Here is a 27,602-nt window from a genome sequence, read left to right as displayed (position 1 = left end):
TGGAGTCTACTTCCCATCCTTCCCTAGTGAATAAACAGCGATGAGTGTGTAAGCCTTTTTCTTTTCTTCTAGCTTCCACCCACAAATAAAATGGTTCCAAAAGGAAGATGTAGTCATATTGAAGATAAGCATAAGGAATGTAAAAGATTATAAATGTAAATATTTTAGAGATAGAGTTGTTTTCAGGTAGGTTCATATATATTTCCTATAAAAAAAATAATTTTTTAACACTTTTAAGAAGGCTGACCCTATTTCTGTTTGCAAACCTAGTGCCTGGGTGGGAGAGAAATTTTACTTGGCTGATATGGAGCTGCACGCCAGTATAACGAAAGATAACTGCAAATGCGTCCTTCAGAACGATGAACCTGTAATCACTCTTGCAAAAGAGAGAAGGGAATCTTGGTGTCGCTTACTCAAACAGAAGGTGAGTTGAAAGTATCCGTGGCTGACTGGTCTTAACACTCTGAGTGTTTTATTCTCTCATGTAATGTGAACTGTTATATTGAACAGAACCCTAATGTGGCTTTTGATTTTGATCACTGGGAAGAAAGTGATGAGGATGGCCACTTCTCGGAGGGTAAGTGGGGTGCACTGCCTCCCTGGAGAAAGCCTGGGAGCCATGGGGGTGGGTGTAAGCACCCAGCTGATTGTAGGAAGGCAGCCTTTGTGGAAATGGGTTGTTAATGTAGAGCCTTAGGAATTAGTTTTCTCCTTGTGGTTAATCTTGGTGCTGTATGTTCTGGTTTGAGGAGATGTCAATTCTTGGTTATAAATACACTTTCTTATAATACAAGGATTATAATTATTTATAAGCAGGCAAATTTCACCAATTCATTTCTGCCTAAAATAATGAAAATATAAAATAAGTCACAAAATAGAGCAAGAACCTGAGACTTTTCCTGCATTGACCAAAATAATGAGGGGAAAGATTTGCTAATTAGTCTATAATTAACATTTTAAAATAATATCTAACTCTTTTAGTTGTAAATTCTAAAAACCTGCCCCGCAAAGTGGCAGAGCTGGTTGAGAACAGTGACAAAACTTCGGAGGATGACGAGAGTGACAGTGAATGACAATGTGAACTAAATCCTGAGGAGCAGCCGGGAGACCAGACAATAGGAGATGTTGCTGTGTGAACGAAAGCTCAGAAAAGCAGAGTCACTGTCAACTTTTTTGCATTTCAAGAATAAATATGAAGTATCATCTTTCAGCACTGGGATTGGTAATGGTGAGAAATTCTGAGCCCATTTGAAAAAAGGCAGGGTGACTGTCGAGGACAGAGGAAGCCAGTCTAACACAGGCCTGGCTTCCACAGCCCAGCCCGACACACTCGAGGGACAGAGCACGCTGTGGCACTGGGGTGATGAACTGCGCCCTTTGGAGTTAGTCTATTCACATTTTTCATGTAGACTTACTTTTGGTGCATTCCTGAAAACCTGGTCTTGTGCATAGAAAGTGAGGTTTCTGGCTTCCACAGTCATACTCAGCACTGCCTAACAGGCCTTTTCAACCAGGAGTTAGTTGGGATTCGATATAACTGACTGTGCATGAACACTTCTGGGATTCTTAAGATCTTGGTAGCTACTCAGGGTAAGTTTACTTCTTATGAAGAGGTAGTCCCGGGATGAAAATGGGGTCGCACCGACCAAAGCCAGGGCTTTGGGAGGGAGAGCTGCTGTTTGTGGGGCACGCCCTGAGCCGGCGGGGTTCCAGGCACAGGAGACGATGGTTTCTTTCCAGCGGGACCTGAAAGGACCTCAGAGCACCTGCATGTGGGGAATCCTAAAGACGCCCCCGACGCCATCCTAGGGGGAAGCAGTGATGCCCAGGGTCACCAGTTTTCAGGAGAAATGGGTATCATCATTACCACTTAAATGTGGGAATGCCCAGAGCCTGACTTGTCATGTTAATTGAACAATTTAGAAAGCTGAGCTGTTGAGCTCAAATCTAAATCCTGTTCACTTCCTCAGTGGGAGTCGGGCAGCTTTGCCTGAAAGTGCAGAACATGGATAGAATGGGACTGTTGAGACTGCCCCCAAGATCTGCATTCTTTTCACACGTCAGAAAGCACAGATGCCCAAGTTTTTGTACATCCCTGGCATAAGCCATCCTGTCACCAAGCCATCCTGTGAGCAGGTCTGCATCCCACTCTGGCTCTCAGTTTCCTCATCTGTAAAATAAGACATTCTGCTCACTGTGCAGCCTCGCCTCGCCCTGGGGGTGCCCAGAATGCTTCCAGGTGGGCCGTGGGCTCCTGACTGGGGCCGACCACTGCCCTCTGCTGGAGCAGCCTGCACAGCGGCCGGAGCGCATCCAGGAGCTGCTGCCGCAACTCCTGCAGATTGACTGGCAGGTGTCAAATTGGCATACAAATTCGTGTGATTTTTTTTTCCTTTTTTTCCCTTCCTTGATTCTCCTTTTTTGTGGCTAGCTTGGACAGGCTCTTTGGGAAGCAGGAAGTCCTGGTGTCTTTGCCGGCAAAGGTTTGACTCTTAATGTCCTCAGGTGTCAGTTTCTGTGGAAGCAACATTTGCTCAGCCAGGGGAGGGCTGTGGGGTGGTGGCCAGGCCCCTGGGCTGCGCTGGCCTCCCCCGTGATTGTGGGCCATCTGCAGCGTGTGCTCGGTTGTATTCAGTCTCTTTTGTGAAACATAGCAAATAACAACAGCAAGTAGTACAGTTGCATGAATACGTGTTTCCCATGTAGAAATGGTGGGGTCCTGCTCCCAGAAACGATGTAATGCTAATTATCTTGTGTAGTTCACAGACAGCTAAATGAAAACATCGGGGGAGGAGGACTATTTGTTTAAGTCTTAATTTTTTTTCTGATGTTTAAATTTACTATTGTTCGAAGTTCTGAATAGCATTTTCTAGGACATAGGACACTGATTTGTGAAATGCAAACAATTACTAATTTTTTTGTTTGGTTCTACTATTAGTATGTACAGGTTTTCCTGTTTTGGGTAAATTTCTAAAATGCAGCTTAAAGGTTCTTTTGTCTCTGTTTTTCTAAATTGCTCACATACTTAGTCAATTTTGGTGTGGAAGTTGTAGTATATCAATAAAATTTCAGTGTTTTCAGAGAAATGTTACTTACGTGTTTTAGTCTTTTCCCTGAGTGCCAAATATAAAATTTATTCACCCCACTTCCTGGTTTGACCAAAATGCCAGTGAAGGCTGTTGGGGAGCCCGTGATGCTGACCACTCATCACAGTACCCGCTGTGGACGCACAGACTGCGACTGGTTCCGGATGGCCAGCTTTGCAGGGGGGGCCTCAACATTCAGCCTGGATGGCCCCGTCACATAAATCCCAGGTAAAACATCGGGGTGGCAAGACTTTTGGTAGGTGGCAAAACATTTGTAGTTTAGTATTTTAAAAATCTATTTCAATCAAAGCAGAAATCTCACCAATTCTATATAAATACATATACCTAATATTGATCACCAAGTTTGAAGAATACCCTTGATTTAAGTACATGTGCTGTGCCCCTTGTTAAAGGGTGGCAGCTCTTTCTCAGCCCTTCCCTGGCTGGCAGCCATCTGTTGAGTGCACCTGCACCTGCTAACGTGAGCAGCCACCCGTCCCTGTGCCTGTCTAGAACCCCCACCCAAAGAGTTAAGGATATCTGAAAATAACAGTATTATAAACATCTGAATACATTCTTTTTCTTAAGAAAGCATCAGTAAGAAATAACCTCAAATACTGCTTACAAAACTAAAGTCACCACAGCTTAGACTTGGTTCCAGGAGACAGAGCGACTACTCCGGGGCTTCCTCTGGCGGGACCACTTCCAGTAGCATCTGCAGGTGCATGGTGACAGGCCCTGGGGTGGGGATCAGTCAGAAATACAAGTCAACTCCATCCTGCTTATTGTTATATTGTCATATATTATATCGGCAGTAACACTGTTAGTACCCCTTGGTGGTGTGTCCCCCTTGGAGCCTTCGCTCAGGGGACGGTGGTGGTCCCAGGTGGCCAGAACCACCCTTGGACCTGCTAAGTTTTATTGCCACCAAATGTTGTACTCCATAGGGAAAATATGAATGGCTCAATTCTGTGTGTGTATTTAACTGCCACTGACCAAGAGTTGAATATTTAGTCTGAAGTCACTAAGCATCTTGTTGAAAATCCAGATTGTTCATTATTTCTACCTCCTTAATTCCAGCTTACAGGTTTTTGTAGGGAGCAGCTTGGCTAAATATTCTAAAGCTGAGAAATAAGACATAGTCTATACTTTTAGACTGTAAGTCATCCGGGCTAGTTTCTCTGCTGGTATGATCAAATCTAAGTTTATTTTCAGAGGTGTGTGTGTGGGGACAATGGCTGTTTTTCTTTCAGTAATAAATTTTCTTTCCTCTTGATAGTGGGCCTGCAGCCAGTCTCTCAGCTCAGGGTGTGACCAGAGGAAAGAGGTTAGGGCTGGGCGGAACTGTCCAGGAAAGGAGAAAAGTCCTTGGTAGAAATAATGCATTTTGTGTTTTTGGTTTCATGTTCTCAATCAATATGGAACAGGTTCTCTCTTACAACACCACAGTCAGATTTCACAGATGAGAGGGTCTGAAACTTGCATGGGCTGGAGAAAGGCACCCTCAGTGCCCACCAGCTCAGGCTAAATAAAGTCTCAGGCCAACTTCACCCCCTTCCAGTTGAGTTTTGCTCTTTCTACCTTGTATGTCTCTCTGAGTTGCATGTATTATAAATAAAACCACCCAGGGTACCTGAAGGAATGGTGGTACTTCTTTGTTCAGACAAGCTGAAGGAGAAAAGAAGGGGCAGATTTTTAATCACATTTACTCAATAGATATTAAGTGGTTGGTGCATAAGTCCAGGATTAAATTATGCACAGCCCAATTCCTGCCTTCTAGCAACTCAACTTGAAGGGAGAGGGAGACCAAGAAATGGCCCATGGATTGCTGTTGGCCTGGTGAGGGCACTCGGGAGCCTGGAAGGCTTTTGTAAATTGGGAAACACATTGTAAAGATAATACACAAGTGTCCTTCCAAGTCTCCTTGATGAACTTTGGTACCACTACTTTCTTTTTCAAAGTGAGAGTGGCTAACATAGCTCAACTTTTAAACAGTCATCCTACAACAGATGAGGAACCAGGATTACTGAGTGGAAGACTGGAAGGCATTGGGAGACCCAGGCCACCGTCCCAACCCTGTCACTTTCTGGGTGTCTGAGGGATGCTGCTGAGCCTCTCAGGTGATGTCTATGTATCGGGCAAAAGAAAGAGGTGTTCTGGAGATCAGATACACAGCACTGTGAATATACTTTAAAATGGTTAAGTACCCTTAAAAATGGTTAAGATGGTAAATTTTACATTAGTTTACAAAGAAAAGAAAATGGTGTTTTTCCTTCCCATTTGGTACAGTAATTAACAAGAGCAAAGGAGGTGCCCCAGGTGGAACCCAGAGGTGTCGCACTGAGGGGAGCAGGTCAAAGAGGAGGTGAGGTCTGCTAGCCGCGTGGGGTCCTGTGGCAGGAAGGTCTCGGCAGAGGGCAGGGGAGTTGCAGCACGCCGCCCCTCTCCGCACCTCACTGACAGAAGAACAGCCCTTGGCTGATACTTACTTGAGATTTTCTGGGCCCATCCGAACTTATAGTGGACAAAAAGGAAGTAAAATATTAGGCCGCTCAGTATAAATAACACACAGTAGAGGTACTCCCACGCGGGCTCACTGATGATTGGCGCCAGAACCAAAAACACAGACACAAGAGTCACCAAGATGGGGATGAAAATGGGCACCTGGAGGCAGAAACACGGGGGTGTGATTGGCCCAGGTGCATTCATTTTGTTTTGGAAAACTTTGCTGAAAACAAAAACACTGAGATAGCAGAATATTATGAACTCCAGGTACCCGCTCTCCAAAAATTTTTAAGTAATTTCGCCAGTCTTACTTCTACTACTCTACTTTCTCTTTTCCCTAGAATATAAAGAAAACGTCAGACATCGTCATTTTTCTGTAAATACTCAGTATACATCTCTGATGTGGACTTTGTCCCTGACATGTTTCTTTCCTCCTCTCTCTCTTTTTTTTTGTCTTGTCATTGACTTGTAGGAATTGGATGATTTATCCTGTATATTGTATCAATTCTAGCTTTACCTGTCCATTATTTCTTTGAGCAAATATACATTTATGCATGCGTGTACACATATATACGTGTTCATCTTCTCTTCTAGAAAAGGTAGCAAATACATAAAAGATAGTTTTGCACCTTGCTTTTTGCTATTAATATATTCCAGAGATAGTGCCATGGCAATACATGAAATTATTTCTCATCCATCTTCTACTGTTCCATACTATACTTTGTTGATGCACCAAAATTTATTCAGCGTCTCCCATTAGTTGACACTGGGTTGTAATGAATCTTTTGCTGTTACAGCTCATGCTAAAGTAAATTTTACTTAGGGATAGATTATTTCAAAATGGGATGGCTGGGTCAAAAGGTAAATGCATACATAACTTGTTAGATACTGACAAGTTTCCTTCCACAGTGGCTAAACCATTTGTAGTCCACTAGCAGTGTTTGGTGGACATCAGAGAGGCTGTTCCCTAGCCTCACCGATGGAGGATGGCCAGACTTTGGATTTCTGCCCATCTCACAGGCAAGAAATGGTGTCTCATTAGAATTTTGTTATGCGTTCTCTTATTAGGAGCAACATTGGGCTTACTGGCATTTGTTTCAGTTTTCAGTGTCATTGCATTTTTTTCTTTGAACTGTCTTTCTATATCTTTTCTCTATTTCTCCATTTGTTGGTAATTCCCATCTCAATTTTAAGGAGCTCTTTAAGAATATTAGCCCTTTTTTGTGGTATGACTGTTTCACCCATTACATTATGTATATTTTTAACTTATTCTTTTTTTAATGTATAAATGTTTACTTTATTGGTGTCATATTTGTCCTTTTTTCTCCTTATGACTTCTGGATTTTGAGTCATAGGAAAGGTTTTCCCAATTCTTGGATTACAAAGCAATTAATTTTTTCATGCATTAGACCATAATACTCAAATTTTAGAATCTTTGTATTTTAATATTGCTCTTTTTTAAAAAGTTTTTTCTTGACTAATCTGTGTTCTTCAATATGAACTTTATAATCATCTAACTCCAAAAAATATATTAGATGGTGTTTTTTATTGTGCTCTCATTAAATGTCTTAATGAAGGAACAGTGACATCTTTCTATCCAAAAACATGTATGAATTTTCATTTATTCAAATTACCTTTTCTGTCTTTCAGGAGAATTACTTTTCCACTTAGAGGTCTAACTGCTTGCTAAGTCTGTTTTCTGTTTTGGGGAATGAGGTGTTCTCTTGCATTATCTTTGAATTGGATACTTTTATAAATAAAGGCTACTGATTCCAATGTGTTAATTTTATATCTTACTACTTTTCTATATTTTTCTTTTTTTTCTTTGATCCTTTCTCAGATTTTCCAGATGTACAATTTTATTATCTTGGAAAGGAGAAAGTTTTAGAGCCTTTAAAGTCTTCTCTAATCCTTTTGCTCCGGATTGCCTTCTTTTCTGATTGCCCTGCTGGTGTCTTCAGGCAGTGTTAAATGACAGAGATAGAAGGCATTCTTGTTCATTTTAGCAGACAGCTCTCTAGTGTTACCTTATTAAGATAGCTTTTTGCTGTAGGGTGTGTGTGTGAGAGAGAGAGAGAGAGAGAGACCATGCTTAAGAAATAGTTACAAATTCCTGTCTTTATCAGTAAGGAACGTATGTTGAATTTTACTTGGTTGTTTTTGGCATCTGTGGGATACCATCATAGGGCTTTTCTCCATAGATGTACTAATATGATGAATTATATCCATCCAGAAATTAAACCGATAATTAATAGATTTTCTATCTTTAACCATCCTCACATAGATTTGGCTTAGTTGTGACATACTATCTTTTAACGTAATTGGATTCTATTTGTTAAACAATTTTAAAGATTTTTATATCAGTATTCAAAATCGAGATTGGTCTGTGATTTTTTTCTCCCACCTGCCTTTTTTTTGCCATCTTTGTAAGGTTGGGTATCACTAATATATTCCATAAAAATAATTTGAAATATCCATAAAACAACCTGTAGCTAACTTGAAAAATTAAAGCACAAATATACAAATAAGAAATAAAAATGGATAAATAATCTCCAGAGCATAAGAAGTGTTTTTAATCATGAAACTAATTTGTACAACTCTATACAAATGAATTTGAACACCTAGATGGAATGGACAATTTCCTAGGAAAGTGTAACCCCAGCAGAATAAGAATTCATGGGGAAATTCTAAAACTCAAATAGTCCAGTTAAGAACCATAAATTCTGTTGTTTATCAGTTCCCTCTGTATTCTTGGTCTTCTTTGTTCTTTTACTTTTTGAGTTGCCTATTTAATTTCATTTTTGATGCATTTAATGCGAACTTCTTTAAAGCACTGATTATGGATTATATGTCTTGTTTTCATTATTGTTTTTAGGGATTTATGTACTTTGATTTCCTATTTCCTTTGGACTGAAAAGTTTAATTTTTTATTAATTTCCTGTTCTGTTGCATTAGAAACAGAGAATGTAGTTTGTAGTTCTAACATAGAACTACAAACTACATAGAATGTATATTGTACCAGGAAGTAAAGTTCTTTAAAATGATTTCCTGATGTCCAGCCACTTAGTATGGTTAACAAGTGGTTACATCTGAGACATACAAGCCTCACACTTTTCAGTATGCCTATACATGACTCTGACTTGTGTTGGATTTGGAATGCAATTTGACACTTTCCTCACATTCATATTAAAAATATTGTATTTCATTTTGAGAATTTAAATATTAACTTTCCCATATCACTACCAGCTATAAGTCAGAATATTAAGAGATTGATAGATTTCTGTAAAGTTTTATGGTATTAACAACTAATAACGACAACAGCAGAAAGCCCTAATAATTATGCATTCTACCAGAATAATGTTGACCAGGAAGGTACTCTGATTGTTTCCCAGTCTGATTCTTTATGTAAGGGGTCTTTTATGATACAGTCTATTGGGTTTGTGTCTCTCTTTATTTTTTGTTTTTTTGATAATACCTTTTGGCATTTGTAAGTGCTGTGCTTTTGTTCTGAGGGTAATCATTATAAATAGTAGACATACCTTAGTCTCCTCTTTTTTAGATACTGTTGGTAATAAGCAGTAATGAAATTAGCCAGGAATTCTCTTTCCCCCTGCATCTAATTTTAAATAGTGTCTAAGGCAGTTTCTCTGGCATACTTTCACATGCTTTCTCTTCCATCTCTGTTATGTTGTCAGTGCTTAATATTTATATACTGTTTTGTTATGTTTAATCTCCCACCATTTAGTCTTAGTACTCTAGTTACATACATTCACCTGATGCCAATGACTTTTTGGTTTCAGAAACTCATTCTCTAGATAGTTCCTCAGACAACCTCATTTAATGACACCTGCCTTGAGTTATTTCATGTTAGTTGATTTTATGTTTCAAAGTCAGTTTGACTGGATATGAAATCTTTGGCTTACATTCTCTTTTCTTGAGTACCTTAAATCTGCTGTCATTCGGGTCTTAGAGTATGAAGTGCTGCTCACGGGAAGTCTGATGCCTATATTTTTTCCTTTATAAGTGGATTTGGGGTTGGGGGAGGACAGGAAAGGGGAGTGGACACCCACAGCAGGTTTTGTTTTGTTTTGTTTTTCAAAAAACTCCATCATTTAATGAGAATATATTTCATTGTTGCCTGTTCTAGCTTTGATTTCCCAGTTCCTTGGTATACCTGTCAATGTGTTGGTTCAAGTCCCCCTCCAATTTTCCCTCCTACCCCAGGAAATGTTTATTGAATTAAACTTTTTAAGAATTCTGTTACTCTCGTTTTCTTCTCCAGGGATTCTAATTATACATGTATTATATCCCTTTTTTCCTGTCTCCATAGTTATTTTCTCTCAAACCCTTTTTATTTCTGTTTGAGAGATTTTATGCAGATTAAAAATCTGTACTGTGTCATGATTCCACCTGCTAGGTGAGCTGATTGAGGTGGGACTGCCTGACTGCAGGCAGGCCGCTCTGGTCTCACATGACTCTGGAGACTCAGTGATATTCTTGATTCAGTACCAGAAAGACCAATTTCTTAAGCAAAATTCTAATGCTGAAAGACATCTTTACTCTCGTCCCAGTAACTTAAGCCCTCAGCTTGCCTCCCTTCTTACATCTGTGCTTGTCATTACCTAAATAGCACAGTTCTTAAAAAAAATAATAAAAGCCCCTAACATAAGCAAAACAAAACCAATTCTTCTTCCTCTTTTGTATATAAACCCACAGCATTCAGTCAGGGAGGCGGGAAGGAGCCCAAACCACTATCCGTGGTTGCATGTGTGGAAATGGGTCTGGGGCCAGAATTCAGGAGCAAATTCCCACTCTAAAATATATTCAAGAGACAAGTAGACTCAAGTTGGAAATAGAAGGATGCCACTAGAGTTTAAGGTAGCTACCCTCTATAATCCATTTCAAAAAATTAAAGCCACTCGTGACATTTGTGGCACTAAACTTACCTTGATCGGTCTTTCTGCTGCTTTCCTTGTAAACCTCATCACAATCAGTCCTAGAATCGTCAAGCCATAAAACATCCATGCGGCAAAACTGAAGTAATTGACTAATGAGTTTATGTCACCAGGGATGATATAAATAGTTGCTATGATACCCTAGTAGAAGGAGAATGAATTCTTAGGTCGTCAGTACATAAACACATTATCCTTACCACTTCACAGGAGAGTGAAGAAGCAGTTGGGCCTGTGGATAAATATTTATTTTCACATGAAAGACAACTCCCGTGTTTCCCATTATATTTGGGGTTAAATACAGACTTTGACTATGATAGGTGTTTTCTTTGAGGCTGACACAAAAAGGATTTGGAAAATTTGTGACTCTTTGATGTTATGATTTTAAACTGGGGAAAAACAAAATATACATGTGTATTGCACCAACTTCCTAATTATGAGTTTTCCTTCCAAAGAGTTGTCCTCGCGAGAAAGGGCCCTGGGCTGTGAACCGCAAGCTGTCTGGGTCTGTTCTTGACCCGCCTTGGTTGCATGACCCTGGAGTTATGATTCCAAAAGCCTTGTCATTCGGGTCTGTTTCTTCATTTTCAGCGGGAGCAGGCTGACGGTGCGGTCCTCCTCTGGGGCTGGGAGGAGGAGCCTGGCCCTGAGGCTGGGGTAAGGATGAGCCACAGGTGCTCAAGACAGTTGGACACAACCAGGGACCACCCTCCCTGAGGGACTGCAATAACAAGGTGTCAGGGTTTTTACTGCACAAGGATCCCATGACTTCTGAAGTATTGGACCATAATGAGAAGCTGCTATCAGTAGCCACCTTGCAAAGCATATATTCTCCTTTCCTATTAGCTAGTGGGTTTTCGTATAGTTTGTTTCCAAGGATCAAGGACATACAAATGTATAGGTAGGAAGTCTAGAGGATACAAGATTTGGTTGAGTCAAGCAGTGCTTTTCATGGGTAAGTTTAGAACAAGGAGCAGGGATTGGGTAAACTGAACTGTCTTGGGCTTTTTCATATTTCTGTTTCATGTCTAATGACTAAGGGAACCTGGATCATTTGAAAACCACTGGACTTAGCAATACAGGTTTACCTTCCCATCCAAACTGAGGGGCCCTCTGCCTTCAAGGGGTGTTTTTATGGTGGAAAGCACACTTACATAAAAGATAAGGGCGGGGGCTGGAGTCAGGCGCTTGACACTAATGTATGAGAGCACTTTCAGCATGTGGCCTTCCCGGCCTGCCACGTACACGAGTCTGCAAAAGTGGTAATAGAGATGTCAGTTGGTAAGCAAGCAGGCTGAGCTGCACTACTGAGACGACAAGACGGGCCAGAGATGGGACCCTGGCGTCGAGGAGGAGTCCGCCTCCAGAGGTGAGTGGGTTTTGAAGAAAGTGAGGTGGCTAAATGCATCTGAGAGGAATGCTATTGTCCCAGTGCCGAGGCGTCACTTAGCTGGGGGAAAGGATGGGGATGGTTGGGGAGGCCTTCTCGAGGAGAGAGCTGATGTGAATCCTAAAACTTACACAAGAAACAAATGTAAAAACTAGACGAGGGCCAATAGCCCCGAGGGCCTGGAACACCTGGCAGGAGCAGCCATGGCGCGTCTCGCCTCTAGATACAGGGCTGTGAAGGTTTTCAGTGGTTAAAAAAAAAATCAGAAAAGGGTGAATCAGTAGACACCACCATATGGTGTAGTTCCTCCCAAGATCTGCTGGCGATGCAGTAACCTGAAAGACTGCTTAAAATGTTGAAGAGAGAAAGAGGAAAGAACTAAAGAGAATTTCTAAAAAATAAAAAGTTACTACAATAACAGATAAATTAGATACAAGTGAAAAGGTAAGTCAGAAACTAGAACTGAGTATGAAGCATAGAGAAATGGACAATGTAGACAGGAAATTAAGGAACAGGAAAAAGTTCAACTACATTGAATGGGATACAGCAAATTTTAAAAAAAGAGTGCTTATACGGAATAGAAAACACTGAGCCTGCAACTGAACCCAGTTACTAGACAAAGACATCCTCAGATGTAAAAGTATTGTAAGGAAAAAAATTTTAAAGCTACTGAATTTTTAAAAGATTAAGAATTAGGACAATCAGAACAACAGACGTCTCTTGGGAAATATGTTCAAAGTGATGAGGGAAGTTGATTTCAGATGAGAATTCTGTATAGCTAAACTATCAAGACTGCTGGCAAAATACATTTTTAGAGAGACAATAACTATGAAACATTTCCTATTCTCCAGTCAACTTTTAAAAATCTCCCAGCAAAAAGTGAATTCAGAAGGAGTTGATTGAAGATGCAACATTAGGGGAATGGCAGTGAAATATGTTGGGTGGGTCTGTAAGTAATAGGCATGTTAGTTTTGTCATAATGACCTTTCTGGGAGGTGTGGGTTTATAAACAAGGTGTAGCTGATACACTAGACCATACAAAAGGCAGAGCACTAGTCCGGGAAGAGAACTGAGATACTGATAGACTCGCAGGTATTTATGTTAAATTGTAAGGATGATTGCTAAAAGAATAGAAATATAACCCACATCAGCAGGAGACAAAAAGGAATAAAGGAAATTTGATGGATAATCAGGATAATATATTTTTTTAAGCCAAGAAAACAAAGGAATGTGTTAGAAATTTATCTGTAGCTGTAACCACATTAAAAGTGATCAGTTTCCTCTTATCCAGCTGGAGACTCTTGGGGTGGGTTTGTTGAGACACAAGCAAAGCTCTGACACCAAGAGGTGGGAGGTAAAGGGGATGGGCTGTTGTATTAACAAGAACAGCAGCCTAAAGACAGCTGGTCCAGCAATACCAATATCAGACACAATGGAATCTAAAGCAAAAAGAGGGAGAGTTCCTACTAAAAAGGCAACAGTTTACCAAGTAGACACAAAAAACAAGAGCCTTTGAAACAGAAGGCAATGCTTGACACATTCACTGTGAGAGCATAAGATTTGAACCGTCAAGACACAAACCTGATGGTGTTATAAAGGCAAGAAGTTAATAGAATACACATTTTTAAGACTGTAAGAACTGCAGTAGAGTAATGACTGTAGCATCTTACTACGCTGATGGACAGTGATTGCAGTGCGGTGTGTGGGGGGACTTGATAATAAGGGTGAATGTTGAAACCACAATGTTGCTCATGTTAAACCTTCATAGGATTGTATATCAATGATATCTTAATTAAAAAAAAAAATATATATATATATATATATATACACACACAGAAAAAAACTACAGTAGGCCACCAGGGAGATCTTAAAACTTCCAAAGAAGTGAGAGCATAAAGATCACACACTTCTGACTACAGTAAAATAACACAGCAATACAAATCCAGAAAGTCCCATCTGTTTAAAACTATATATTTGAACTTTGAAAATATATAAATGTGTTATTTCCCAGAACAAGCCAGTGAAAGTAGGAAGAATGGAGGTGCTAGAGGGAGGGAGATTTTAGTCAAGATGGGGCTGTTAATTCACTCTACCTCCCACCAGTTCTCCCCAAACCAATCTATAAAGCCCATGCAGTCAAAATGCAAGCAGGACTTTTGGAACTGGACACAATCATGTTAAAAAATAAAAACTGAACAGGCAAAGGAGAAGTCCAACATGGGAGCACCAGTCCTACCAGATTTTACATTACTGAAGCTGTGAAATACATAATAACTATGATAATAGCACAGAAAAGTCTTATCAGATGAAGTAAGTGAACCAAGTACATTGGGAATGATGATGGCATTTCAAGTCATAGGGGAAAGGATGGATAATTCAATAAATAATATTGGGACAACAGGTAAATATTTGGGGAAAAAGATTATATGCCTCACATCAAAATACATTCCAGATTGACCAAAGAGCTAAAGTAAAATGCTAGAAGAAAACTTTGATAGGTATTCATGAAAGGAGAGGAAGGTTTGTCTATGTGAGATAGAAAAGTCAGAAGCAAGTAAATAAAAATCTTAGATTTGATCCCATGAAAATTATATCCAGGATAATTCAATAGAGCACAAGTCCCTGGCCAACACTCAAAGCTATGCAGGTACAGAACTACACGAAGTCAACCCCAAATGGATCACACATGTAAAAGCTGAATCTATAAAGTTTCTAAGATAAAACAGAACCTTTGAGCAAAGGTTCTTAGATAAGACAACAAAACAATGACACATGGAAAAAAAATTGATAAACTGGATTTTGTCAAAGTTAACATTGATGTTTAAAAAACATTAAGAAAATAAGACAAGTCACAGACTGGGAGAAAAATAAGTGCAATTCAGATACCTGATAAAGGACTTGTATCCAGAATATATGGAGAGCTCTTACAACTCAATCAGATGACAAACAGCCCAAATTTTATAAATGGACAGAAGGTCTGAATAGTTATTTCACTGGAAGATATATGAATGACGAATTAGCACATAAAAATGCTAATAAAGATTAGTCATTAGAGGAATGCAAGTTAAAACCGTAGTGATATACCCACTAGAATGACTATAATCAAAAAGACAATACCAAGTGTTGGTGAGCATGTGATGAAACCAGAATGTTCATGTGTTGCTTATAGAAACAATGGAACATTCACTTGATAAACAGTTAAGCAGTTTCTTTAAAAGTTAATCGTAAAGTTACCACATGATCCATCAATTCTGTTCCTAGGAATCTACCTGAGAGGCATGGAAACACATCTTTACACAGACATATTGCTGAATGTCCATAGCTGCATTGTTCATCATGGCCCATACTGAAACAAGCCAAGCATCTTGGATAAAATGTAGTATATCCATGTACTGGATATACTATTTAGTGATTAAAGGGAATGATAAGTGCTGCAACATGGATGAACCTTAAAAATAATATACCAAGTGAAAGAGGGCAGATACAAATGACATACTGTATCACTCTATTTAGATGAAATGTCTAGAAAAGGCAAAGTCACAGACACAGAAGCAGATCAGTGATTGCCTATGGTGGGAGGTGGGAGCAGGGATCAACTACAATTAGGCAAGAGGAAACTGTTCTAGAATTGGATTGTGATGATGCTTGCCCAGCTTTATAAATTTACTAAAATCGTTGAGTAGTACAATTATAAAGTTTTATGCTACTTATACTTCAATAGAGCTGTTGAAATTATGTTTCCATAAACTAGCAATAAACCACATTTTTTTCATTTTGAAAATTACCATTTACAACAAAAAATATGAAAGATTTTGGGATAAATCTGACAAAATATGTGCAAGAACTGTATACTGTCACCTACTACTCAAACATTTTTTAAAACAAAAGACCAAAATCAATAGAGCCCATGCCCATAGATTGGAAGAATCAATACTTCTGAGATGGCAGTCCTCTCTCCAAACTGATCTGTAGATTCAACACAGTCCTGGTCAAAATCCCTGAAGGCTTTTTTGTAGTTGACAAGCTGATTTAAAATTCGTATAGAAGTGCAAAGAATCTAGAATGGCCAAAACACCTTTGAGGAAGGAACTTTTCAGGACCAGCACTGCCTGTGTGCTTTGACACAGCCTTAGAAGAACGATCTTCTGGCACATAGTGTGTGCGTGTGACCTCTCACCTCAGGAGTCCGCCCACTCGGAACGCGGGACGGCTGGGCCCAGACGGGTGCTCAAGAACATTTCCCATAGATAGTGTTCATGAAACACCCCCCACCCAGCTCCACGGGCAGAGGTTATGTTAAATTACGACGCTACATCACAAAATGGAATACAACACAGCTGCTAACTGGCTCCAGGCGGCAGAGGCTGGCAAACCGTGCCTGCTTATGTAAATAACGTTTTAGCGGAGCATAACCACGGCAGTTTGCTGTCGCACTACAAAGACAGACTTGCATCCACATGACAGACTTGTATGGCCTACAAGCAAACGTTTACTGTCTGGCCCATTAAGGAAAAGCCGGCCGATCCCCGATCTAGACTGTGCGCACATTTCCGCGAGATAACCAGAGATACCACTCGGTGAAATGTGTTGGCAGCTGCACCCAGAGGGTGGCGCTCAACGTGGGGCAACTTGAAAGTCCCATACTTCCCAGTTGCAAAATACCCTACATCACAAAACCACATGCTAATCACTCCTTAGCATAAGAACCAATCAGATCTACTAAAAATTGCCATGCTAATGAAGCACGTATAGCAGCACCAATCAGCAGAGCATGAGAGCTATATAAGCTGGCCCCTTCGTTTAGTCTGGGTCCTGCCCGACACATTTGTTTCACAAAGAGCTGAAGATTAAAGCTTTCTGCAGAAGAATCCTGCTGTTGTTGCGTGCTGTTCTTGCCAGCGAGGACGGGGCGCACGACAAGTGGTGCCGAAACCCGGGAACCAGAACATCACCGGCACAGGGAGGACCCTTCAGACATCTGGAGAGGATTCAGAACTGCAGGACAGAAGAAAGCCCGGAGAGGTAAGTTCCGAGAGACGCGCTTTTAAGGGTGGTGGCTGATGGTTCTCTGTAAATAAAGAGGCACCATGGGAAATGCACCATCGTTAGTCTCAGCATTACAGGCAGTTCTCAAAGAGCGAAATTTGAAGGTCTCCGCCAAAGTTTTAGGATCATTTGTAAAAGAAGTAGACCGTGTTGCCCCCTGGTTTATCTGTTCAGGGTCCCTCTCCATCCCGAGTTGGGACAAGTTAGGGAAAGATCTTGATAGAGAAGAAGAAGAGGGACACTTGAGAGGAGGCACTAGACCACTATGGAAACTGATTAGAGCTTGCCTACAAGATGAAAAATGTGAAAAGGTGATAAAGGCAGGACAGAGAGCTTTGACAGAGATCCAAGAAAGCATGTCAGAAACGGAACGGGAGACAGAGCTAGCTCGCAGCCGAAAAAGGGCCGCTAGAACGAAAGTTAAAAAGCCCCAGAGTGAGGGAGAGAGCCCGTCCAGGGCAAAAGCGAAAGAGCCCCGAGAAGCAGGTGACGACCACCTCGGAGAAAATAGCAAATACCCCTGGAAAGAGTTGAGGGAACTCCAACTTTCCAATAGGGAATCAGAAGATGAACTAATGTCCTCGGAAGAGGAGGAGGAGACTAGAACCGCGAAGTGCGGAAGTAAGGGAACCAGCAAGGCTGAAAAGCGGGCCAAAGAGAGAATGAAAGCAGGGTGCTCTCCGTCGCCCACTGCTCCGCCACCTTATGTGAGCGGTACACATACTTTCTGTCACCCAGATATCATACAAGCAATTAAGCAAATGTTCCCTGTGTTTGAGGACAACGGGGTACGCTCCCACCAGCCCCTGAGCCATAAACAAGTTAAAGATTTAGCAGAATCCATTCGGGCTTACGGAGTCAGTGCTAACTACACCTTAGCACAGATTGAAAGGTTGACAGAGCTATGACACCTACAGATTGGCAGTATGTGACTAAAGCATGCCTTACTAGCATGGGACAATATATAGAGTGGAAAGCGTTGTGGCATGATATCAGCATGACCCAGGCACGTGCAAACGCTGCCGAAGGGCAACCCGCGTGGTCGTATGATATGTTGACAGGCCAGGGACAGTGGGTAGCCAACCAGACCGCCTTCCCCGCACAGGTGTACGCACAAATAAACGCGTGCGCTGCTAAGGCATGGAAAGCCCTCACTAACAAAGGGGAAGTGTCAGGCAATTTGACAAAGATTATCCAAGGGCCGAGCGAGCCATTTTCAGATTTCGTCGCTCGCATGATGGAGGCCGCGGGTAGAGTATTTGGGGACCAAGAGCAAGCTATGCCCCTGGTGGAGCAATTAGTATTCGAGCAGTGTACCAAAGAATGCAGGCAAGCGATAACACCCTGGAAACAGAAGGGGATGCATGCTTGACTAAAAGCCTGCAGAGAAATAGGGGGACCACTCACCAATGCGGGCCTAGCCGCGGCTATATTACAAAGCCACAAACAAGCCAGAATTACCAATAAAAATATTAAATGTTTTCAATGTGGGAAATTAGGACATATAAAGAGAGAATGTAGAAGCCCAACTTTAGAGCACACAACCCAAAAGACCCCTGGATTATGCCCTAAGTGCAAAAAAGGCAGACATTGGGCCAATGAATGCCGATCTGTTAAAGACATAGAAGGGAAACCCTTAGAGCTGCCAAAAAACGCCCAGAGGGGCCCCCGCCGTCAGGGCCCGCAAATATATGGGGCAACCAGCACACAAGTGTCATTCGGGAGCAACAAAGCCCCCCAAGGAGAGCCACTCCAGGTTCCACGGGATTGGACATCCGTGCCACCACCAGAATAGTGTTAACTCCGCAGATGGGAGTTCAACCTATTCCCTCAGACTTCAAAGGCCCTTTACCACCAAACACAGTTGGATTACTCTTGGGGCGCTCTTCTGCCGCCTTAAAAGGCCTTGTAGCCCACCCCGGAGTTATTGACCAAGACTATGAGGGACAAGTGAAAATTATGTGTTCAGCCCCCAGAGGTATCTACCCCATATCCCCAGGAGACCGCATAGCCCAGCTTTTAGTGTTACCTAGTCTCCACGCCAATTACCCTTCCATCGCAGCGGAGAGAGGAGGAAAGGGCTTCAGCTCCTCCAACTACAATTCCGCTTTCATAGCATTAGACTTATCAGACAGACCAAAATTGACCCTCAAAATAGAAGAAAAGAGTTTTGAAGGAATCCTAGACACTGGAGCAGATAAAAGTATTATCTCTGCAACCTGGTGGCCCTCCAAATGGCCTGTAACACAGTCCTCACACTCTTTACAAGGTTTAGGATATGAGTCTAGTCCTACCATTAGTGCCAAACCATTGAGATGGCAAGCGCCTGAAGGGCAAGAAGGTACAGTTACCCCTTATGTGCTCCCACTGCCAGTCAATTTGTGGGGGAGAGATGTTATGCAAGGCCTAGGCCTTAAACTCATTAATGAGTACTCCACCCCTGCCCAAGGCATGATGATGGATATGGGATATATCCCTGGTAAAGGTCTAGGGAAACACCAACAGGGACGCACAGAGCCTATCCTTCCCAAAGTAAAAAATGACCGTCATGGCCTGGGTTTTTCCTAGGGGCCATTGAGGACGCCATGCCCATACCCTGGCTTACAGAGGAGGCCATATGGGTTCCTCAGTGGCCCCTATCCTCTGAGAAATTGGAAGCAGCTCACCACTTAGTACAAGAACAGCTCCAATTAGGACATTTAGAACCCTCTGTATCTCCATGGAATATGCCCATATTTATAATCAGAAAAAAGTCAGGATCATGGAGATTGCTTCATGATTTGAGAGCAGTAAATGCTCAAATGAGGCTGTTTGGACCTGTCCAGCGAGGACTGCCACTCCTCTCTGCTCTACCCAGAGAATGGAAAGTAATCATAATAGACATCAAAGATTGTTTCTTCTCTATACTCCTAAATACCAAAGATAGGGAAAGGTTTGCTTTTACCCTGCCAGCTATTAACCATGAACAACCCGACGCCAGATTTCAGTGGAAAGTCCTCCCTCAAGGGATGGCAAATAGCCCCACCATATGTCAACTGTATGTTCAGCAAGCGCTAGCACCAATCCGCGAGAACTACCCCAAACTAAAAATTATTCACTATATGGATGATATCCTTCTCTGCTCCCCACAATCAGCAGAGGTAGAAGAGGCCTATGTAAAGCTCACTAAATCCCTAGAAACTTGGGGACTGAATATAGCCAGTGAGAAAGTCCAAAAGTCTAGTATTAGCAAATTCCTAGGAACCACTATTTCCACAGATGTTATTTACCCCCAAAAGCTTGAGATAAGACATGATCAGCTGCGAACCTTGAATGATTTCCAAAGACTCCTAGGAGACATTAATTGGTTGCGGCCATTTTTAAAGATACCTACCACTGACTTGAAACCACTGTTTAAAATCCTAGAGGGGGACTCACAACTAACATCTCCGCGCTCTCTTACGCCTGAGGCAGTACAAGCTATCCACAAAGTAGAGCAAGCCCTTATGACAGCACAATTGAATAGGATACAATTACATGAACCTTTTGAGTTATGCATCCTTCCTACTCCGGGACTGCCAACTGCTGTCCTGTGGCAACAAGGCCCATTGATCTGGGTCCACCCCCAAGCCTCTCAAGTTAGAACTATAGAATATTACCCAGCTTATATAGCTCTCATGCTCTGCTGATTGGTGCTGCTATACGTGCTTCATTAGCATGGCAATTTTTAGTAGATCTGATTGGTTCTTATGCTAAGGAGTGATTAGCATGTGGTTTTGTGATGTAGGGTATTTTGCAACTGGGAAGTATGGGACTTTCAAGTTGCCCCACGTTGAGCGCCACCCTCTGGGTGCAGCTGCCAACAGAAATGCACAAGGTAGGTAGTAGCGCACGGAAACCACCACCTCTCCTGCCCTGCGGGGCCTGCCATGTCCAGCGCCGGGGTGCCGGCTCGTCAGGTCACGCGCTGCCTTCCCTGGGCTTCGGCTTACTACTGTGTCGTGAGGAGGATTTCTGCCCCGAGCTGGTCTTCCACCCTCTGCCCCGGGGGTGGGAGCTGGGGGCGCCCTACCTGCCCGCCGTGAAGCAGGTCCCGTTGGCGGCGCCGATGGTGGAGAACGCCACAAAGAGCGGGACGACCCACGCGGCGGGGTAGAGAACGCGGTCACCAAACGTCTGGGGAGAGGAGCAGATGAGTGCGGAGATCTTGCACGGCCCCCAGGGCTGAGGGTCCCCAGTAAGCCGCTGGGCCCTCTGGAGGCCCCGGCCCCCCAGCCTCTGACCCCCCCATCCTGGAGAGGGGGGTAGAGGGCCCCTGGCAGCATGGCCGTTTTTCTCTCCAGAGTGTCTCAGTGTTTTTTGATGGTAACTGGCACGTCTTCCGCACCCACCCATCAGCTTCCTGTCATTTCAGCATCCTGACACCCAGCCTGCCTTTCCTTGACCCCCTCGCTCGGAACGTGCCGGTTCCCCTTCCCACCTCAGCCACCTGCCCTTGTGGTGGCTGACTCAGCGCGACCACGACAGCACCTCTCCACGCTCTCCGTCCTTGTCACCCCGCTGTCTGTTTCCAATCCATTTCCTGGGCTACCCCACCCCACGAAGCCTCCAGCACACTGACTCCCGCCTTGTCACTGCCCCTCCCACCGCTGCTCTTGCTCGTCTGTACCAGCACCACGAGCCATTATCATAAGCTCGCCCTCAGTTCCTGCCTTGTCCTTTCTCTCCCTCATATTTGGTAAAACCCCAACCCTGGTTAAATCCAGCCCTGCTCCAGGCGAGCTCTGGGCCTGCATCCAGGTCACCCCCACCCCCATCCTGTTCACTCTCTGGGCTCCTGAGTGATTATTTCCCTCCCCGCCACGAGAGCACTTCAGCCGGAGCGTTTATACGGTGCCTGTGCCCTTCTCAGACCACAGCCCAGCAAAGACGAGGGGCGCTCACCACGGCCACAGCCTGGGACTGCAGGAGCTCGGTTGCAGTCATCACGGTGAAGTAGGAGACATTCATGAGGATGTAGCACCCTGTCACCAGTGGGATCCCGATGACAATGGCCAAGGGCAGGTTTCTGGGAAGGGAAGGGATGCAGGGATCCAGGGTCAGACCAGAGTGGCCCATGAGACGCTCTCAAGATTGTAATAACAGTCTCCTCCCAGCCGCCCTGGCCATCCCCCTGCCTGCTCCCCATGCTGGGCTGGGTCCCAGCTGCCTTTGCTGAGGCCCATGCAGATGCAGGGACTTGTGGGGCAGCAAGAGCCCCAGCGGGTACGTGACATTCTCAACTGAGAAAACACTCTACCTCTCTCAGACTCCAGGGCAGGAAAACTGAATTGTTCATAAAGCAAAACAAGCCAGAGATATTGTTCTTCCTATCAACCACCTTTCCACTACCCCAAACAAAATCAACCTCTCCGAGTGTAAATGAGCTCACGGGAGCCCCTTGCTGCCTGGGAGGGGATCGCGGCATCGTGGTGGGCAGCAATCCCACCTCTGATTTGGGAGAAGACAAACACGCTTGCCTGCCCACTGTCTCCTGCCCTGCCCAGCTTTTTTACCTGAAAGGGTTTCTCAGTTCCTCTGTGATGTAATTGAGTTGATTCCTAGAGGAAAACAAAGTAACATGAACGACAACACGACGTTGATTTTCTTTGCTAAGATTGTGAAACACAGAATAAATGTTGGCCTCATTTAAGACTGTCCACCATGGAGAAAATTCTGCAGGAATCTCAGGGCCATTTCTTCCAGAGAAAACCCTGGTGCTGCTGGGGCTACCAAGATCTGCTCATCTGTCAGTTGGGACGTCTTTTTCCTCCATGGGAATCGCCCTGGAATTTTCAAGAATTATTGGGAGTGATGAGTTCCCAAGGTGCTTTGAAAAGCCAGATTTACTGCCTGAAAAGGAGAGGAACACAGCCGACACTTTGTGCAGCAGAAAGCCCAGCACCACCGACAGCCGCCCTTCTTCTCGGGATGGAGAGTCCCCTGGGCAAAAGCCAGTGTTTTCAAGGTGGAAACAGAAGTGCCGCTGAATATTCTCGCCTCATCAAGGGCCTGGGCAGCCCTGCCCACTGCTGCCTGCTCATGGCCGCCCTGCCAGGCTGCGGCCTTGAGAGACTGGGAAAGGGGCAGCGGTCACGGTGTCTCTGGGGTCCGGGGAGAGCGAAGGGCGAGATGTGGGGTGCATAACAAAAGGGAGAGGGGAAAGTGAATTTTAGGGTCCTCCCCAGCCCCAGAAAGGAGAAATTGTTGCTTTCCACCTGGTTTTAGTTCAAATAACCTAAAGAAACCCACAACCAGACGGGTGCATCTTAGAAGAGCCTTACCATCCGTCGTACGCCCAGAGTCCATTATAAAATGCCAGACTGATGGCTCCCACAGACACTTTTGTGCCTTCAAAAGAATTTTCAAAATTCTTTGTATTTCCTGTAATTAAGCCAGACAGTGTGAATAGTGGGTGTCAGCTGCCCAGTCTGGGCCTCTGCCTCATCTCCATGGGAACGAGGGGATGGCTCTGACTCAGGTTGTTACACAAACCCTGAAAAGTGGGGAAACGGAAGGTTCTTTCTGTTGAATTCCTGCTTGCTTCCTTAGAGACACACTTAGGGGCAACACCTCCAGCTGAAAAGGCCGTGCCTTGGCGCCCACCCACCCTCCCGGCCGCGGGTCACCTTGGGCCAGGAGGACAATTCCGCTGACGATGATGATGGCCACGATCACCAGCTTGGCTGCTGTGAACACGTTCTGGACGTAGCTCCCCAGCCGCACACTCAGAGCGTTCACTGTGGTGATGAACACTGGGAGGATCCGAGGTGGGGCACCCTTGTGTCTGCAGCTCAACATCTCCACCCTTCCTGGGGCCCTGGGAGGTCTTTCCCTGACCAGGCACCCCCCAGCCGCCCCCCACCAACCACCCATCCATTAAATGCACCTGGCGGTGACCTTTGAAATCTAGCTGGGCTGCCTCCCTCCCGGGTATTGGAGAAGCAGCTAGGCCTGCCCAGTGCCGCCCTGGGGGACGGCCCACAGCCACAGTCCCGCAGAGCACAGCAGGGCCAGCAAAGGACGGGGGCTTTGGGCCACCGGCACCCCCAGCCCACTTGGCCTCTTTCGGGATGTCGAGGAGCAAAGGCCAGGGTCTCCCCACACCATCTGTGCCAGATCCTTTGTGAGCCCTGCCCAGGGGTTCTGACTTGGGTACTCACAGATGGCAGCCGCAGCCAGGCATTTCACAACAACTTTGGGAGGCTCGCAGCCTGAGTAGAAGGGTGCAGAAACGTATTCGGAAAAGCTGAGACAGATGATGGCGAAGGATGTGGGCTTTATGACGAACAGGCTGGTCCAGGAAAAGAGATAGGCAGGAATGGGGCCGAAGGCCTCCATCAGGTAAGGGTACTCGCCCCCCGACTTGGTGATCATCGTACCAAGCTCTGCAAAGCACAGAGCGCCTGGAACACAGAGAGGAGAGGGTCTCAGGCCCCGGTGCGGCATTGCCCTGGTCCGGGGAGCCCTCCCTGCGCTGGGGGCCACGCTCACAGGGCCTTGCTGCAGGGCTCTCTCATGCGACTGCCCTGAGTTCAGGTAGCCTGTCCCCATGTTCAGCAGAGAGAGCTCAGCAGGGTGGGTTGCCTTGTTACCCAGTGTTGCGAGAATCCCGCAGGTCGCCCATATGATGAGACAGGGCCCCACAGCTGCCGTGTTGCTGAGCACAGACTTGGGGGAGATGAAGATCCCAGAGCCGATGATGGTGCCCACGATGATGCAAATGCCACTGAACAGGCCGACCTTGGACATGAGGAAGGAGGAGTGGGCACTGCCGCCCGGATCCAGCCCAGGGGGCCCACCGCCTACCCTCGGTGTGGCCGGTGCAGTGCCAGCCCCTTCCCAGGCCGTAACGCAGGTTTTGCTGACATGACATCAATGTGACATACTCGTGACAGCCTCAGGAGCTGGGCACACCATCGCCACCCCCACTTTACAGAGGAGCAGATGGAGGCACAGGAAGGCTACGTTACAGCCCAGGGTTACACAGCCAGTGTGGGTAAGGCAATGGAGGCTTCCAGGGACATTAACGGGCTGTGCACTTTGGTGCCGCTCTGTAGGGAATGAGCTTCCTACCAAGGAGACCAAGCTGATGCACCGTGTGATTCCACGCCAGCCAACTCAACAAAGTTATCTACAGGGGCAGAACTCAGGGCCAGGGCCCACCATCAAACTGAACACTAAAGATCTGTGTGTCTCACATAAATCATCTATGAATCAAGAAAAATACTTTTTTAAAAGAAAGAACATGTCTGACTCAGGCCCCTACTCACCAGGCCTGACTTCTGGAATCCGAGGTGATGTTGCATGTATGTGCTCGCCTACCCGGGCAGAGGCTGTGCTCAGGACTAGATCCCGGAATACAGGTAAGACCCCAGCTGTGGCTTGCCACCAAGGGACACACACACACTTGGCAGAGGGGCCTCGAGGAACAGTGTCCCCACCCAGAGATTAACTGGGAGGCCCTGCTGCTCCTCACTGATACAACCCCCCGCCTGGGAAGGGCCTGTCCCCACGGCCGGCCTCACCTCCTTTTGGAGACTTGTGGTCTTGGGCTCCTTGCTCTGGGTGGACTTCTCATCCTCTCTCCTTTTTCTCATGCTTGTCTCGCCCATTCTGCCCCCCAGCCAGTTCTCGGAGGCTGCAAGGAGGGCCAGGCCTTGGTTCAGCAAACACTCTAGCAGACAAGATGCAAAACAGATATCAGCGAGGCTGCTCTCCGCTAACGCCCTGGGTGGTGGGAACTGACTCCAGAAGCAGATTTTCAGCTACTGTCTCAGGAGAGGACTGTTGTCAATCCCTTCAGGATAATTTGCTCAGTCCCAGGAAAAACAAGTCTTCATGATGTTATTCTGGCCTCGGAGCAAAGCTCCCGAGCTCTTTTCCAAACCTTCCCTATCAGACCCCTGCGCCTATGCCACTGGCTTTTAATCCTCAGCAGTGATACTTTTGAAAGTCATTCTCCTTTCATGGTTCCAACTTCGTGTTTTCAAAAGCAAGAATAATAATTTTAAAACACACTGGAATCAAGTCCCAGGAAGGAGTGCTTTTCTCACCATTACTTCCCAAGATGTACTCACCCGGTGCACAAGAGGGCCACGGAATGGAGTTTTTCACTGAGTGATGCCAGGTATGAGAAAACTGCCGAGGAGAATCAGCTCAGGGCTGCAGTAGTTGATGGTCATTTCCAGGACCCTTTCTCTAAATAAGGACCCTCTCCAGTCACTGGCCAGAAAAGCGATGAGCCTCCCACCACCCAACAGCCTTACCTTCTTCTCAGCCCTGCAGGGCCTGGGAGCTGCCTGCGTCTGCACTGTCGCACCCTAGGAATGGCCATGTCTTGTGCCCAGGAGCGGAGGAAGCCAGAAGGTACAGAGGTCAACAAAGGTAATTATTAAACGCCCCCTTTTTTTTTTTTAAGCAATGAAGCTTGGAGACACCACACACAAAGGGGAGGGTCGGACAAAGCCAGTTTTTCTCCAAAAATGTTTTTGTTTTGTTCATTTGTGTCTAGATCAATTGTTTTTCCTTAACTAGATTATCCCTATTTAGCTACAACCTGTAAAGGGAAATCTCTCTAAAGACTGGAACCGGAGGAGATAAACTTTGGAACCGACTCTTTTATTGCTTTCGCGGCTACACTGACAGCAGCAGTCAGGCAGCACGAACAAACGGTGGCACGTGTAACCTCCGGTCGGGCAGCCGCTTTCCTCTCCAGAACAGAATTCCTCCCACAGCCCGTGGCCTGCCTTCCGCCGGGTTCTGACCGAGCTGCCAGGAAGGTGGGCAAGTCTCTCCCATTCAGCTTTAGCAGCAACTGGTTTCAGCATCACTTGGAACCGCAAGACTTGGGCAAAATATGGCCACAGCAGCGAGGCCTCATGCAGGTCCCTGCTGGCTCGGCACTTGCCACTCCAGCCGCAGGCCTGACTGATGTGGCAGTGCCGCTATTGAGGTAGCCAGTTCCATGTTCACTGGCCGCTGGAGAGGAAAGGGGCTCCACACTCACTCACCTGATGAGAACCAGAGGGGACGAAGCAGGTCAGGCACAGAGCTCCGGCCCCTCGCCCAAAGGTCTGGCTCTTTCTGGGCAGGAGCAGAGGCCTCCAGCTGCGCTCACACCCGCCCTTTCCAGTGATGGGGCCTCCAAAGTGCCTCTAAACCCTTATCAGATAAGGCCTTGCTTTGGATGGAGAGCCCAGCCCTAAGCATTGTTACTGTTATCGCAGCCATCTCCTCAGGCAGTTTTGCAGGGGGTGTGGGTGGGGTTCTAATTTAATAGCATGTCAGATAGCTAGGTGAGGCCAAAGGTCACAGGAGCATGCTGGGCGAGCCACTGGGGGGGTCACTCTGGGAGCACTTCCAGGCAGGCAGAACTGAGAGAAGGGCAGATTTCTCAGGGCTGTCTCTTGAGGCCATGTGGAGAATGTGAGGAGCCCACTGTCCTAGTCAGAGCTCCGGTGTTGCACTGTGTTACCTGCTTCCTCAGTGGGGTCCACCTGCCCCTGCCTGCCAGGCTCTGAGCCCCCAGTGCAGTGCTCATCCACCCTGGGCATGGAGACCAGAGGCCAGGGTGGGACCTGCCACCTCAGACAGAACCTGCCC

The 27,602-nt window shown here is 45.3% G+C and overlaps 2 protein-coding genes across 9 annotated transcripts in view; one reads left to right on the top strand and one right to left on the bottom strand.

Annotated features, from left to right (window-relative positions):
* TDRD12 (tudor domain containing 12) overlaps positions 1 to 1,386 on the top strand; it is a 79,427-nt gene extending 78,041 nt beyond the window's left edge. For 2 of the 3 annotated variants that reach the window (XM_057493000.1, XM_036929847.2), the window contains 3 exons: positions 73 to 186; positions 271 to 424; positions 511 to 1,386. In XM_057493000.1, coding sequence (XP_057348983.1) covers positions 73 to 186; positions 271 to 424; positions 511 to 684 — 442 coding nt within the window. In that variant the 3' untranslated portion in view covers positions 685 to 1,386. The remainder of the gene's footprint in view (positions 1 to 72; positions 187 to 270; positions 425 to 510) is intronic. The other variant, XM_036929848.2, reaches the window with a different exon arrangement.
* Positions 85 to 26,275, bottom strand: SLC7A9 (solute carrier family 7 member 9). Of its 6 annotated transcripts, XM_036929850.2 has the most exons (15): positions 26,078 to 26,275; positions 25,526 to 25,674; positions 24,593 to 24,740; positions 24,161 to 24,403; positions 23,627 to 23,752; positions 23,282 to 23,381; positions 22,514 to 22,558; positions 21,903 to 22,026; positions 21,031 to 21,134; positions 11,698 to 11,794; positions 10,538 to 10,687; positions 5,576 to 5,750; positions 4,720 to 4,754; positions 3,712 to 3,824; positions 85 to 205 (listed from the first exon to the last, which is right to left on the bottom strand). In XM_036929850.2, the coding sequence occupies exons 2-14, from the start codon at positions 25,610 to 25,612 to the stop codon at positions 3,732 to 3,734; spliced, it is 1,527 nt and encodes a 508-aa protein (XP_036785745.1). In that variant the 5' UTR covers positions 25,613 to 25,674; positions 26,078 to 26,275; the 3' UTR covers positions 85 to 205; positions 3,712 to 3,731. The 6 variants fall into 6 exon arrangements, with proteins under 6 accessions (XP_036785745.1, XP_036785750.1, XP_036785755.2 ...); XM_036929855.2 differs by lacking the exon at positions 4,720 to 4,754 and having other exon boundaries at positions 26,078 to 26,269; XM_036929849.2 differs by lacking the exon at positions 85 to 205 and having other exon boundaries at positions 3,526 to 3,824.
* Between the last annotated feature and the right edge of the window lie 1,327 nt (positions 26,276 to 27,602).

Source organism: Manis pentadactyla, chromosome 15, assembly GCF_030020395.1.
Source record: "Manis pentadactyla isolate mManPen7 chromosome 15, mManPen7.hap1, whole genome shotgun sequence".
Classification (NCBI taxonomy): Eukaryota; Metazoa; Chordata; class Mammalia; order Pholidota; family Manidae; genus Manis; species Manis pentadactyla.
The sequence above is the reverse complement of the archived record's forward strand: the minus strand, read 5'-3'. Positions and strand labels throughout refer to the sequence as shown.

Bases quoted from the DNA above. Each gene is read 5' to 3' on its own strand.
- SLC7A9 (XM_036929850.2), bottom strand. From the start codon at position 25,612: ATGGGCGAGACAAGCATGAGAAAAAGGAGAGAGGATGAGAAGTCCACC. The intron at 22,027-22,513 runs GTAAAAAAGCTG...TTCCCTTCCCAG, and splicing joins GAACTGAGAAACCCTTTCAG to AAACCTGCCCTTGGCCATTG. The intron at 11,795-21,030 runs GTAGGGCGCCCC...CCACTTTTGCAG, and splicing joins ACCTGCTTCACGGCGGGCAG to ACTCGTGTACGTGGCAGGCC.